We start from the raw sequence: 15,527 nt of genomic DNA on the forward strand, positions 1-15,527 counted from the left end.
CTTTTAGGCCTCTAAACTCATTCAGTTTTCTTAGCTACTAGAGACAGTTTGGGGGATAATGTGACCAGTGCAGCCTTTCCTCTTATTTTATATCCATGAAATGTTGTGGGGTTTGTGCTTTACAGGTAAGATAAGAAAAACTTTATGCAAGTTTGACTTCTGCAGCTGGTCCCTGGGAAAGCAGCATGATTACATGGTTTTGGTCAATATTTAAAATTTAATTAGGGCTCAAGTCTGTTCAACATGGTGCAGAGTGCTAGGGCTCCGTTTTGCATATCAGCCTTGTATTTCTCAAACTTTGAGACATCAAGTTTAGGTAACCAGAGATTCTTGCACCAGGCTGCAAGGTGCTTAAAACATTCCCTGATGTTTCAAGGGGTTTTTACACATCAGGAACATTGAGTCAAATTCACAAAGCCTTAAAATTAAAAGTATTTCTTGCAGCTTTTTTCTCGTTAGTCTTTAATGCAGCCAAGACTGTATCACTGCATGTAAGTTAACAGATGATACCAGTGGAAAACTGAGGTCAGTATCCCTAGAGACCTAGACTAGAGGATGGTGAAAATCATGTGGAGATACAGCTAAATTTAGATTAATGCTGAGAACATTCCTGGATACTTGGTTTTGAAAGGCTGCCACAGCCTCTGTAGTACTGTGAAGTTATAACTCTTTGCTCTCAAATGGTCTTGTTGATCTAAGTTTAGCAGAGCACCCACTTCCTGGCTGAGCGCCCTTGGTTTGTGGTGGCAACCATGAAATTCTCAGCTTTCTCTTTGGCAGGTTCACGAATGTAGCACTTAGGTATGGTTTGTATTGGTGTGACTCTAGGAAGGACAGTGTGCAAAGGTAGGAAGAGACCAGCAAGGGCACTTTGAGCAGAGATCATCACACACTGCATCTGCTCTTGCTGTTCCCTGGACTGTCTGAGCTTCTGCTGCAAAATGAGAGGTAGAACTGCTGCTGATCTGACCTGTTCTAATACGAGCTGAAAAACCGATTAAAGGATTTGACTCTGTTCACATCCATTGTCTATTACTCAAACAAGTCTCAGTGAGACACTGAGATCTTCCTGATGTGCAACATTCCTCTCCTTTCCAGATCAGGACATCTGTGCAGTTATTTACTAATGATCTTAAGCTGACCCCACAGATACAAACATCTCAGCTGTTGGCACTATTCTTAGTGTCAGCCACTGCTCTTTTGGGCTTTGAAGTCTGTGTGTTGCTTTCCCCTGTGGCTGCTTAACATTTGGAGCTTGAGAGAGGTGTGACAAGTGGCTCTGTGTACCAGCACAGTATCCAGTGGGATATAGATGGATCTGTGTATTTATGCACAAACCCAAGGAAACAGCAGTAAAAGAGCCTGAAACTTTTTCCCTAAGTTACTTCTCCCAACACCCCCTGAGTGTGTGAACTGAATGAGCTGCAAGAGGGAAGTGCTAGATGCTAAAGTGACTATAGTCAAAACAACTTCATTATCTTTTAAAGCTGTCTCTGGAATTCATGCCGAGTTCAGAGCACTGCTCTGATCCCACTGGAAATTTTCCTTTTTCGTCCCAAAATAAATTCATGCTTCTATAGTAATCTGAGTAACTGCCCAATGCAGTCACATAGGAACTTTGGCCTTGCTCACAGTAGTCTGAGTTAATGTCTAATGCTGGTTTTGGAAAGCATTAAAGCTGCCTGAGCAAGGCAATATCTTAACCCATCCCAACAAAACCCCTGCTATGCACCTCTGCATTGGCCCACTACTGTCTGTTGGCTGTGACATGGAGGGCTGTCCTCATGATCCCTTGCAGAGCAGCTGTTTGAGCTACAGTTTTGGCTTTACTTTTGGAGGATCCCTGAGAATCTCAGGTCATGCAATATTCCATCATTAGTCATGCTTTGTGACTACTTGCAGTATTGTTAACGGTTTTTTTAGTATCCTGGAACAGAAAGCAATAAAAGACCAACCTATCTCTGTAGGACAATGACTCTTTATGATTAGATTAGATTAGTAAGTGGAGGAGGGAGAAGCTGTAACTGTTTTGGGGTCACTGCCTTGCAGGGCTGTGCCTGAGTGCCTTGAGGCCAAATTGTAAATGCCCCATATGATGAGTGCTCATGCATTTCATGTGCTCCCATGCTAAAACAACCTTTCCAAATATTCAGTGGGCCACTGCAGTCTTTCTTGCATACCTCATTTATCAGAGTTAAGTAATGCCAGAAGGAGAAAACATACATTGTCAAAGTGCTTGTGTTCTACTCCTGCTTGATTCTGCTCCATAGCTACCCATGGGTGACTATGTCAGGATTTAGCTTCTGGGGGCTGGCTCTCCCCTCTGCTCTATGAGGGTTCTCTGCTGTGTCTGCCTGAGACCATACCTCCCAAAACCAGCAGTGAGAATGAACTCTGGCCTGCTGCTGCTGGAAGGAAGGTTTCCCCCACCAGTGCCTCTCTTTTGGCTTCTCTAGGCATATCCTAGCCTGACTTTGTTCTTGTTATCTGAGTGTCACCCAATGCATGTTGTTCTGCAGTAGGAATCGCTGGAGGAGCTAAGATAGTGGCTCCAGTTGTCTCAGACTTCAGGAAGCTGTAAATCATTGTCTCTGTCCTGTTCTGGATGATGCTGAGGATATTTCTATGTTTGCTGATTCTTTTTGGTCCCTTAATAAGAAATTACACTCTCCTGTGAGATGTTGCTAACACTTCTCAGTATTGACTAAAATTGTATTTCTGTGAAGGTGAATTTCTGGAATATATGACACCTCTGTTCAGTGAGTGACAGGAAGAGTTATGCCTGGTGTAACTGTGCATGTCCAGCTCTGACTGCTTTTGTGCCCACATCCCCAGATGAGCAGAAGGCAGCTCAAAGCAGGAGTGTAAAACACCTTTGTGTGCAAGAGAGTTTTGCTGTGAAGAGGCCATCCATGTGGGCTGAAGTAAGGCTTCATGGTGTTGCAAGAAGTACAAACTACTTCTATTTTCTTCTGTATGTCCCAGAACATGGTCCTCTTACTAGCTGCACCGAGAGCTAAAGAAGGTTAAAATGCTTTTGGAGGGCTCTGAGCAGGCATTAACCAGGAAAGCTGAAACATTTGTAGCTGGTCACAACTTTATAGGAGATGAGGAAGATGACAATGAACGTTGCTCTATTACACAAGTAGTTGGAGGTTCTTAGAAACACTGCTGCTGCTGTACTTAATCTATTTCTTTGGGCCTGGGAGGAAATGCCAGCATAGCCAGGACCTCTCCTGTGGTCTTGGGACAGCTTTGCTGATGGAGGCAGATGGGTCCTTGTTGAAACCTGACACAGCAATGTGACTGTTGCCCCTTCCACAGATGACAAGAGGCTTTTCTGGCTGCCCTGGCACTGGAAGACTTGTCCTGTAGCTATGAGTGGCTATGCTGTGATTGGTTTTATTGGCATTAAGTAGGGATTGAATGTGAATGAGGATGGTTTGGCCTTGCTTGAAGTAAATGGAGCTATTGTGAATGATTAGGTAGTGCTGCTGGTGTCTGCCTGGCCTTAACAGGTACAAGAAGACCTTTGTCCTGCCATATTTGCCTTGTTGTTGTGAAGGTTTGAAATGCTTTCAGGAGGGAAATTTGAATGAGAATTCCCCTTCTGTCTCACACATATTGACTCTTCCTGCAGGGATGAATCCTTTGACAGCAAGATTTAAGGAGGTGAAGTAATCTTTAGAACAGTTGGTGCTTCCATGGCATTTGGGCTATAGACTGTGCATTTCCCAGACCTCCCTGAAGGATGAGGAAACAGTCAAGTTAAGGGGTATAAATTAAACAGGGATGGCCATGCTTTGCTGTCTGGCACTGGAAGCCAGCTGGATTGTCTTTCTTGAGACCATCAGTCCAAAAGAAGGAGCTTCCATGTGTGAAGAGACTCAGATTTTGGCAGCTTTCCCAAAACCTGGCTGTGGCTTTTGTGCTGAGCTAGACTGGGAAGGCATGTATGAGCTTGGTGGGACTCCAGTGAGCTGCTCTGAAGACCTGAGAGCAGTAGGGCTCCAGACACTTCTCCTCGGTTCCTTTTTTGTACAGTTGACGTTGGCCAGGCTCCTTGCAAATATCTTGTGGAGAGTGGTAACTGTAGTAAACTGGGGATAGGAAGGAGGTGTGCTGCCATACATGTCTGTATTTCCTTACCTACTCCTTCATTGTAGGCTGAGTTAAAATAACAAATTTGGTCTGGTTGTACATTGTGCCTTGCTTTGCTGAGAGAAGTGCTGGTCATGGTCTTTCCTTAAAGCTGCTGTGTTGCACTAAGGAAACTTGAATGTTGAGGGCAGATGGTGGAGCTGGGAAATGATCTTCTGTATCCTTGTTCTGGTGCACCTCATGGAGAAGCATCTGTGTTAGGGTGCAGATGCTTTTATTTACCAGGAACCAGCTGCTTACTGCAGGAGACTTACCTCAGTTCTCATAAACAGGCCCTTCTTGCTGTCCTGGAGATTGCAGTCATCTCCATGGTGAGAGCTGCACAAACAGGAGGGAAGATAATGACCTTGCAGATTAAAGGGCAAAAGGAGGTTTCCTAGTACATGAAGCTTGTGCTGATTGCCCTGGTTCTAGATTGAACCAGGAAAGGCAGGCTGTGAAAACAGAAGGGTGCTCTGCAAAAATCATAGGGCCAGGAGGTGCATTACTCAGCCTTGCAGTGTGGAGAGAAAAAAGCAGCACCTGTTTGAGGAACTAAGGTGTGGATTTGATGTTTTCATGGACGTGCCCTTTGAGCATATTTGAGAGGCAATCAGCCCATCTAATAAAAACTAGCAAAATCTGCCTTTAACTGGCTCTGCTTACCTGCCTTTGATGTGGTTAAAGGGAAGCAGGTCTGCACTGTGCTCTTTTTTAGCTTGGAAATGCAAAGACCAGCAGCATCCCAGTGTGTCTGTCAAACATCACCAGAACCTTGCCATGTCTGTCTTTGCCTCCATCCCAGGATGCTGGCCTTAAGTTCCCTTTCTTCAGTACTCAAGTACCGGTGGGAAGCCTGACTCTCTACAACTCCAGATGTGCATAGCTCCTTTTGCCATTCTAGTTCAGGCCTGATCTCATTTGTTTTGAAGCAGCTCCTGCCAAGGAGCTTCTTCAGGTCTTTTCCATCATCTAACTTTTTAGAGTTCTAGGAGTGAGATCAAGGGAGTGTAAAATGCCACATACCCTGCTCTTGAGCATCTGTGCCTCTTCCCTGTGATACTCAGGGATATGTGCAAAAACAACTTCTGCTGACTAAAAAAACCCCCTCATGTCACTTGATGTTTATCAAGTTCTCAGCTTGGTTGGCTTGTGGCTTAGCTGGTGGTGAAGATGCCTAGAGTATCACTGCTGTTCTTGCTGGGGACACTTGCTATTTATGTGATGCCTCGATCCCTTGCTTGGACCTTCTACTTGGAGAAGGTTACCAGCCTTTCATGTGTTCCCAGTCTTCAGGCTAGCTATGTCTCTCTTCTCTGGCTGGACTGGAGTACTGGGAGGTGTTCTTTCTCCTCTGCTCAGGGGAGGCCTCACCTGGCATGCTATGCCCAGTTCTGGCCTCCTCAGTGCAGGAGAAAAATGGACATATGGGAGAGGAGGGCTACAGAGGGCTTGTGTTGGTGGAACTTATGCCAGGTACTGTGATTCCAGTTTGAATGTCCCATTGCTGCAGTGCCAAAGACTGAATCTGCTAATCCTGAACAACATAAGTGGAGAACTTGGTTTGGGGTGTCATAACTTGGGCTAATGCGAAGAAGTTTGTAGCTTTTGGTGTAAGGTGTGAAAAACCTTGTGTGTAGTTTCTTGAGGGTGTGAGAGAAGGTTGTGCCAAAGCTTCCAGTCCTGTTGTTGTTGGAATGGAGTGAGGCGGCAGAAATGTGACCCTTCCTCCTTTCACTTGGCAAGATGGAGCAGTGTTGCTGGCACTGAAACTGGAGCCAGGCTCCTCTTGGAGGTGTGTGGGGTTAGAATGAGAGACAGTAGACAGATGACCATGGGGGAGCGTTAGGGAAAGCCTTTCATTGCAAATGTGGTTGGATGCTGAAGCAGAGCCCCAGGGAGGTTGTGAGAAACACATCCTTGCAAGTAATTCAAAGTTCATATGAACATTCAAAAGTCCTTTTGCCTGAGCAGTTAGAGCTGGCCATGCTCAGAGCAGAGTATGGGGCCAGAGACCTCCAGAAGTCAGTTCCAGTCTAATGCTCTTCAGTGGTAGGTGGTACCCAGATGGTGTGGTTCAGCTGTGGCATAAATCACAGCCTGGGATTATGCCTGACTGCCTTCTCCTAGGCTGGCATGATAAACAGATGCTAAGGAGGTGCCTTAGTACTTCTTTGTGGGAAGTATGCATCTTTCTGGAGATGTTCACGAGGAGATGATGTGTGCCTGTTGCTGGGTTTCATATTGTATGCATTGTTTCAGTCTTTCTCTTTCATTCCTCCAGGTACAGCTACATGATTGACAATGTCATTCTGCTGATCACTGGGACTCTGCACCAGCGTTCCATCTCCGAGCTGGTGCCCAAATGCCATCCTCTGGGAAGTTTTGAGCAGATGGAAGCTGTGAACATTGCTCAGACACCTGCAGAGCTTTACAATGCAATCTTGGTGGACACTCCCCTGGGTGAGTGGAGCTGTTCAAAATACCTTTCAGCTGTCCGTGGTGGAACAGATGTCCCTTTCTCCCCCAGTCTGACTATCTCCAGCTAAGCCTAAATTGTGCTCCAGGAAGACAAAGTGGTGGGTAATGCACAGCTGTGGCTGTACTGCTTTGGTGGCTGGGCTTGAGTTCAGGTTTATGTCTGTCCTATGCTGTCTTTTCCTCTGGAGGACGAGCTACCTCTCTGTGCCCTTCAATCAGTGTCCAGGCCATCACAGTGGTAGGGCAAAGTGCTGGACAGTTTGGTTTTTGTGAGCCAGGCCTTGAGTCTCCTTAGTGAAAAGCTATTGGGTCTTCTGCTGGAATGAATCACTTGATTTCTAGCACTTTTAGTTGGGCCATTAGGTAATTTCTTGTGTACAGTTTTTAAAGATAATTACAGAGATCTGCACATGCCCAGTCTTATTCTGGGACTACTAAAATTAGCACTAGTTAAATAAAAGCCCTTTATGTAAACAAAAAACAAACCCAAACAACCACAGCAAAACAAAGAAATCTCCAAAAGCCTTTTAAAACTCATTGTATAGCAGCATCCTGGACTGAGATATATTGTCTCAGGGCTACAGGCTTGTTTAGGAGGCACATAATGCTAAAACCAAGTGTCTTATGAAGAGCTAGTCAGACAGATCTGCTCTTTAAAGATAAAAGGTGTAGGAAGTTGTTCTGGAGAAAATATGGAAGTCTTTGCAGTAGTAGGGGAGGTAGTCACAGGTGACTTTCTAGTTTAGCATCTGTGGGCAAAAACGTAAGGAGATATGCCTGAGTCAGTGATTAGTCATTCTTTTGGGGTTGCTAGAAAGAAGAAAACACTCTAAGTCATCATGCTATCTTTTATAGAAATAGTTGGCTTTGGAACTGAAAGTGCTTTTGTAAATGCTCTGTGTTATAATGGGGCAAATGAGGTAGTCATCATGGAAAAATGACTTGTGGCCAGTAAAGAAGGGAGAACCTGCCTCAGGAGATCTGGGTTGCAAGGCAGGGCAACAACAGAGCAGGAGAACTGAGGCTCTGCATGCAGCTGAGTTGAGCCCACTGTGGGGATGATGTGTGGGAAGAAAATCCTCCTCACAAGTGGGAACCTTCCCATTTTGGTAAGAAGATAGAACAGAGTATTTCAGAGATATTATCTCTGAGACCTTAAGGCTTCCAGCAGAATATGGAGTGAAAATGCCCCATGTCAGTGTTGAGGTGCTTCTGGACAACAAGGCAGGCAATTGAGGGTCTTTGCCTCTTGCTTTCATGTACTTGTACATGAGTTGGTTTTGCCTGCTCCAGCCCTGCCTGAGCCAGCTTCTCCAGACCTTTGCCCTGGCCATGCCCTTGGGGCTGTGTACCAACCAGTGTGGCATTTCTTCAGCAGGGGAACATGGGGAGTAGCTGTGTTGCCTAAACAAGCAGGCATGCAGGCTTCAGTTGTTTAACTTGCACTCTTTCCAGTGACCACACGCAAAGAAACAGCAGCTCTATCTCCTAAAAGGACTTGAGTAGCTACGTGGCTTGGTGGGAATGCCTAACCCCAAATGGCTTTCATAGGTTAACAGGGCTGTAAGCTTAATTTGGGATATTGGAGGGCCAAGAACTGAAATAGCTGTGTACTCATTCCTCAGCTACTCTGAAGTAGCCACTGCTTAGCTCTCCAGGCTGGCCAGCACATCCTGCAGTAAAAACCAGTCCTGGCACACACTGTTTGCATTTTTGCCAACCATCGGGAGCAGCGTTTCCCCGGACACGTGGCATTGTGCTCTGGTGCTGCAAAGAAACTTCTGCAGAGGTTAACCTCTGTTCAGGACCCTCCAGACCCACACTGTGGCTGCTGTTCTTCCAAGCAGCTCATGCTATAAAAGTGGTGCAGGCCAGAGGTGTGAGCCTGCATTGCAGCTGGTTTGTTGTACAGAGCAGAGCACTGGTCAGTTCTCAGCAGGGCTGTGGTGGCTGTTACCCACAGCTGCACTGTGTAAGCTGAGACAGATCAGATTTCTCTTTGTAGCAAATTCAGCAAAGTTGGTTACTGAGTGAGAGTTGAAGTCAGGAAGTCCTGTCAATGGGTTTTATTGTACCACTCGTTTGCATTTACACTGTAGATGTACAATACTCATCTATATCTGCAGCTTGCAGCACCTGTTTGATCTGAAATCTGTGTTCTTTAGGTGGCAACAACTTCTCCAACTCCCTCCCAGGGGTACTCTGGCAAAGTATGTAGGGCTAAGCATCCTACCAAGTCCTAGTAATTTATTCTGTCTCCTGTTACTAACTTTCAGCTAGAGAAATAAAAGCCCTTGGAAGAAGTGGAAAATGAGACTGATAGACTTGACCAGGAGAAACAACTCCTGACTCCAGCCATGACCAGTGTCATGGGCTATATGAGCTATGGCATCATCATACCTTAATCCCCACTAAGATATTGTAGAAGGAGGGAGAAGCATCAGCTCCTTGTGTTTCACTAGCTGCTGTCTCACAGGTGCTTAAGCACTCCTGCAATGCTGTAGCAGGCAGTTCAAAGCTGCCTTGTCACCTCCAAGTGCCTGCATCTGGGAACAGTTTGGGGACTGCTTATGTTTAAATACAGGCTTCTCTATCACTGATGCTGGGGGCTAGAGCTGAGAATTTCTGCTGGGAATAGGCTGTTAACAAAACCATGGGACTAAGGGCTAAAGAAAGATTTTCATATGAGAACCCCAGAAATTATTATGGCCTAAGGAACCATGGTGGAGCCTGAGGTTTTGAGTCATGACAATTTGGCTGCTGAAGATAAGGGCCAGGCCTAGGAGGGACAAGCTCAACACAGGATGTGCTTCTGCCTGGTATTGTTGAGGAGTCTGGAAAATGCTGAGCATGGCTCTGGTTAGGGCAATGCTAACTCTGTTTCTGGCTCTATTTCAGCTGCTTTCTTCCAAGACTGCATATCTGAACAGGACCTGGATGAAATGAATATTGAAATAATTCGAAACACGCTGTATAAGGTAAATGAGTCACAGAGTCTCAGAATGGGTTTGGTTGGAAAGGGCCACAGTGGGTCATCTGGTTCAACATCCCTGCTCAAGTAGGGCTATCCCAGAGCACAGGATTGTGTCCGGATGGTCCTGGAATATCTCCAGTGAGGGAGGCTCCACACCCTCTCTGGGCAACTCTCTCTGGTTCCAGTGCATGGTCATCCACACAATGAAAAGGTTCTTCCTCATATTCAGGTGGAAGTTCTGTGCATCAATTTCTGCCTGTTGCCACTTGTCCTAGTGCCCTCTCCTTCCTGAGAAAGGAAGGAGATGTAAACTTCCCTATTTATTCCTGGTGTGGTGATTAAACATGGCCAAAACCTCCTTGCATCCATTGGAAAGTAAAGATAACACTCCTGGAGGGGCCTGACATCTGATCACACAGCTCTGCTGAGTCAGGGCACCAGAGCTAGGCAGAGAGGATTTTCTCAGGAGTCTGTGCAAGAGATTTTGCAGAGGTTGTGTCTTTGAATTTACTCATGCCCCAGGCAGGCAGGAGAAGTCTGCTCCCTTACCACACGGGTTCAGAGGTGCAGTTAACTGCATTCACAGTGACTAAACTTAAACTTGGTTGAAGGACTCCCATTGGCTTTGCTCCTTGTCTTGAGCCTTTCCCAAAGACCTTCCCACTGTCTGCTCAAACCTTCTGTGGCTGTGATTAGGGTTGGATGTTCTTGGTAGAGCAGTGTGAAAGATGCAAGCTGGGGAGAGTATTGGCAGAGAGATGTGGAGGGGGCTAAGGATCTCCTTGTCCTGACTGTCATCTCCTCTGCAGGCTCTGTCTGGTTTTAGCTGGCAGTGTTGAAGCATGTGTTTATGTGCAGGCTGTGGCTATCGCTCCATCTCTGCTCTCTGGATCAGGGGTGGGATGTAGATTTTATCTGTCAATCTTGTTTTGGCTGGTCACATCCAGCCTGCAGTGAGTGTGACCTCTTCTTCCCAAGAAAGCTATGGCTTGGAGAGGTAGAGAGCAGGTCAGGCGTGAAGGGAAGGAGGCAAAGGGAGGGAAAAGGAGCGGCGTGTCAGCAGTCATGCCCAGCTGCCTGTGGCCTCTGGCGTGTACTGGTCTTTGCTGTAACAGGGAGGGACACCTGTGTGCATAAACACCACAGCCTTGCAGGGCACTGGTCTCAATGTGAAGCCAGAAGGGGGAAGGCAGGCAGCAGAGTGGGCACAGGGAAAACTGGTTGGGAGGGAGGTGGGATGTACCTCTTTAGATCCCAGCTGCCATGTCCTTTCCCATATCCTTTTTGAGGCTCAATACTGTTTTGTAGTCTACTCTTCCTACCCACAAATGGAAATGTAGGTGCTTGTAATGCCTCAGTGTGTGCTGGCACTGGCTCTTGCTAAAGAGCAGCCCCTGGGGAATACAGGGGCTCTGTCCGTAACAAATCACAGGGATGAAGGAGTGGAAAAGGTAATTGCTGCCTACAGACTACTTGAAGCTACCTCTTTCCCCAGGGACTGGAAAATGTATAATACAATGCAAATGAGGGAAATAAAATCAGGTCTGAAATCTGCAGAGAGTTGCTCTGAAAAGCACAACAGGCCTGGGACAGATGCCTGCATTCGCGTGGAGTTGGCATGGGAATGGGAAGTGCTATCTCCCATACATACTGGAGGCTTTTAAGAAATCTGTGAGTGTGTTGACAGAAGGTTTGAGCAGGATTCATAGGAGGAAGGCTGTTACAAAGGCTTCTTGTTAACAATGAAGGTTCTCAAATGGAAATATGATTAAAATGGGGAACAGAGGTTAAAAATGGTCAGTGCTTAGTGTAGAGTGCAGTCAGCAGCCAATTCTTGCAATGGAAGTGTGCTGGCATTGTTATCTTTATTGCCGGCCTTGTTATCTTCAGTGCTTACTCCCTTTGTTCCATCTCTTGCTGAAGCAAAGCCAGCTGACTGTTGGCCTTTGCTGGTGACTTGCTTGTAGGAACCAGTTGAAGGAGCTTTGCAACTGGACAATAAAATAAAGCAGGCAAATCAGTGTGGGTAAATGTGGAGTGGTGTATGGGAGAGGCTCGGAGGGAACCCTAACTCTGCTTGTATAGTGAGGGTCTCCTTGTTCCTTCCTACTACTAATTGGAATCTTGGGTAATGATTGACCTAAGCAATTGTCTCTATACAAGGCAACATGTTCCTAACAGTAGAAAAGAACTCTATGAGTATCACTGTGCTACTGCATCCATCTGTAAAGTGTGCTTGACATGGACACTATCTCATTCCAATCATCTCAGAGTATGAACAGCAAAACAGGAGATGATGCTAAGACAGACACATTTAGAGGCTTGGGTATGATGAACTTCTGTACAGAAAGCTGCAGGAAAAGTCTAGGATTCCTCACCTGGCAGAGGAGGGTGGTATCCCCAGATGATGTTGGAAAAGTCATTGTGGATGGACAGGCCACAGGCCTATCTTCAGACTAGATTTGAGGACAGGTGAGGCTGGCAGGAGACAGAGGGGGTGGGTTCATGACAGGGAAGACCCATTGAGGATCATTAAAGGGAAAGATTGTTCTGTTCCTGGGGTAAGGGCTTCAGGACATTGGAGTTTTTCTTCCAGTTGCTGTCACTGGAAGGGCACCCAGTGCAGCTGTTTACAGACTGTTTCTATGTTGTATGTGGTATTGGATCTCCATTCACTGCTGGATATTGGAGTTCACCTGTATTTGCTTCTAAAGCCTTAGGTTTGTGCATGAGCTCTGATAAGGGCAGAGGTAGTGACTGAATCTCTTTGCCATGTTCCCTTTCCTGTCAGCCTCAAACGGGATTCATTATCCATGTCCTTGTTCCTGTGGTAACTCTGCGGCTGTTGCTCTGTGCTGTCCTCCACCTGGGCAGTGGCAAGTGCTGGAGAGGCTTTCTTTGATGAGTGATGCTCACCCAGCATTGCCCTCTTGCACTGTGTGGTAACAAATATTTACAGAACACAGTAATCCAGGTGCTTTCCTGGTGCAGAGTCTGGGAGTATCCAACTTGTACATTCTTGGTCCTTCTTAAGTCGTAGAGTTGTTGTGATAAAGCAGAGATTTGTGGTGTCTCAGCATCCTTTTATTCCATCCCTTTGAAATGATTCTGCTTGCAGCTCTCTGCTCGGGGAGGTGTTTTATTACTTGATCACTTCTTCTGAGAACATTTTTGCTGAACGATACTTTTAGCCATCCACAGCCTTCTTAGGCTCCCCTGAGAGACAGAGTCATCTTCCAGATGGATTACAGAACATCTCCACAAAGGATTTCCTGGAGGCAGCGTAGCTGTGCCTGGCCGTATGATTTCTGCAGTGCTTCAGTTGGGATAAGAGACCAAGTGGCCGCAGTGTGAAAAGAGAATTAGAGAGAATGGCTGGTTTCTTTCACAGATGTCCTATCTCATCTCTTGACTCTGCTTACACAGCGCTACTTTCTGAGAGTAGGTCTTGCAGCTATGGTTGTGTGGCTTGGCACGTTTGTGGAGGCCAGAGCAGGGTCAGGAAACCACGTGAGACTTCAGTAAAATGAGTTAGGCGACTCAAAGGAGAAAAAAAGGCTTTAACCTTGCTGCCTGGGGATCTTGCCCACAGTAAGCTCATGCAGTCACTTGAACAAACCCAACCACAACCCTTCATGTCTCTGGCTCCTGGGCAAAGCACAGTCCTTGTGTGGGCAAGTTCACATGGGGCCAGAGTGCCTGTGCTGTGTTACAGAGCGTCTGGGAGCAAGAAAGCAAAGTCTGCCTGCTGTCTGTCCTCTGCTGAAGGGCCTTGTGGGGGAGTAGATGAAGCTGTGTAGAAGAATGCTCATCTGCCCTCTCTCTTCCAGGCTTACCTGGAGTCCTTCTACAAGTTCTGCAAGACGCTGGGAGGTACCACAGCAGATGCCATGTGCCCAATCCTGGAGGTAGGTCTGGAAACTTCCATAGCTGGATGGTGTTACAGTGATGGTCATCACTCCCTGCTTGGGCCCAGCTTGTCTGCCAGTTGTTAAACATTCTCCAGTTCCTGTTCAGCATCCCCATGCCCACTTGACCTGCTCACTGAGAGACGTGGGGAACACTGAGCATGACTTTGGTTCCCCAAGTACTGATACATTAGTTGCCTCTGTGGCAACATCTTCATCCTCTGACCTGGATAACATGTAGGAAAGCTACCAGAGCTGTTGGAGTCACAGCTTGTCTCCATGCCAAAGCTTACTGTGAGATGTGCAGGACTTAGGAGCAGTAGGTGAGAGTCACCCCTGGACTTGGGCAGGATTTGGCTTGTTCCTGGGATGGGGATTTCCTCACCTGAATGCTCCCCAGGTACTGGGCATACTGGGAGCCTGTACTTGTAGCCTGCTCTAGCTGAGCACTGGAGAGCTGTACACATCCCAGGAGCCTCCTCATGCTACCCTCCTGATGTGGCTGTGTGCAGAGCAGCACTGATATCTGCCAGCCTCTGGTAAAGATACTGCATCCCAGCATGAACCACTCTCTTCCTGCAGTTTGAAGCTGACCGGAGGGCCTTCATTATCACCATCAACTCATTTGGTACTGAGCTGTCCAAGGAGGACCGAGCCAAGCTGTTCCCACACTGTGGCAAGCTCTACCCTGAGGGCCTGGCTCAGCTGGCCAGGGCAGATGACTACGAGCAAGTCAAAAACGTTGCTGACTACTACCCTGTGAGTGCTCTGGGGTGAGGGCCATGGGGATTGGTACAAGAACCTGCTCTGCATCAGAGCTTCTTGGGGATCTGGGGAAACTTGTGACTTGACAGCCTGGGGAGAGAGGTGCCAGTCGGCTCTGATGCTGTTGGTCCTGTGCTCTGCTTGGGCAGGACTTGGCTTGCCTGAGATGCCATTGGCTTCTTAGTCATAGCTGTCATTTTAGGGATGACTGGGAGACAATGTTCCCTGTCCAAGGGTGTGGGGACTACCTTTACCACCAAACCCCTAAAGTGCTGATGTGGAAGCAGTGACAGGCTCTCCTTGCCTGATTTGGGATGGAAATGTATCTTCAGTGAGAAGTGGTGTTGCCCCACTTCCAGCCTTGAGCTCTGGCTCAGTTGAAGGTGAGCTGCTGACCTGGGAGGACATGTTTGGATTTGTCTGTGTTCAAGCCACTTTGTGCATGGCTGTGGACCTGTTTGGAGTCAAAGACCTCAGTGTCCCTTTACTGAGCAGCCTGTGTGTGTGGGGACAGGGGTCTGGCCCAAGCACTCCAGTCTGTATGTGGAGGGGGTCTGTACCCGATGCCCCTTTTCCTGTGGCTTGAAGCAATGATACGCCTTTGAGAACTGCACATTTTGGAGAAGGGGCAGGACTCTTGGTTTCTCTGTCCTCTGACTTGACAGGGTGGCTGGAGTATCTGTGACACAGGAGGCCCTCAAGTGCTACTGAGCTTGGGTACAGGGTATATCCTCATGTAATGCTTTCCTGCAGGAGTACAAGCTGCTATTTGAAGGGGCTGGCAGCAACCCTGGAGACAAAACCCTTGAAGACAGGTTCTTTGAGCACGAGGTGAGTGAGCCCTGAAATGCTTCTTGACATGTGCCATTTGCAAAGCTCCAGGTGTCAGGAAGCTGGTCTACTGCCCTGTCAGCAGTGCTGTGGATTAACAGGATTTGGGGGAAGGAGAAGCATGCTTGCCCTCTGCTCCTGCATGAGAATGGGGGCCTGGCATAGTGCTTGGCCTGTTGTCTAAGCCAGACAGATTCCAGCATTGTGAGGAGGCATGTTTGGGGCTGCTAATGGATATTTGGTTCATCGACAGCAAAACCAGAGTGTAATTACATGGAGAAGAAGGACTTTTATGGTACCTGAGTTATAAATATTTCCCCCTTCAAATGTCAGAGTCTGTCCTGAGCCATGTGCTATAGGTTAGAGCTGTCCCAGGGACCTAGAGTGATGCAGAGCAGGATACCTGTGCAGAGCCTTCCAGCCTGCTG

General features: G+C 47.2%; 1 protein-coding gene across 1 annotated transcript in view; it reads left to right on the forward strand.

The window, feature by feature from the left end:
- The window catches only part of ATP6V0D1 (ATPase H+ transporting V0 subunit d1), a 34,066-nt gene that overhangs the window by 17,081 nt on the left and 1,458 nt on the right, over window positions 1-15,527 (forward strand). Inside the window, exons 3-7 of the mRNA XM_054640549.2 lie at window positions 6,425-6,603; window positions 9,520-9,599; window positions 13,426-13,503; window positions 14,086-14,262; window positions 15,022-15,099. Coding sequence (XP_054496524.1) covers window positions 6,425-6,603; window positions 9,520-9,599; window positions 13,426-13,503; window positions 14,086-14,262; window positions 15,022-15,099 — 592 coding nt within the window. The remainder of the gene's footprint in view (window positions 1-6,424; window positions 6,604-9,519; window positions 9,600-13,425; window positions 13,504-14,085; window positions 14,263-15,021; window positions 15,100-15,527) is intronic.

This window comes from Agelaius phoeniceus, chromosome 12 (genome assembly GCF_051311805.1).
Source record: "Agelaius phoeniceus isolate bAgePho1 chromosome 12, bAgePho1.hap1, whole genome shotgun sequence".
NCBI classification, from domain to species: domain Eukaryota; kingdom Metazoa; phylum Chordata; class Aves; order Passeriformes; family Icteridae; genus Agelaius; species Agelaius phoeniceus.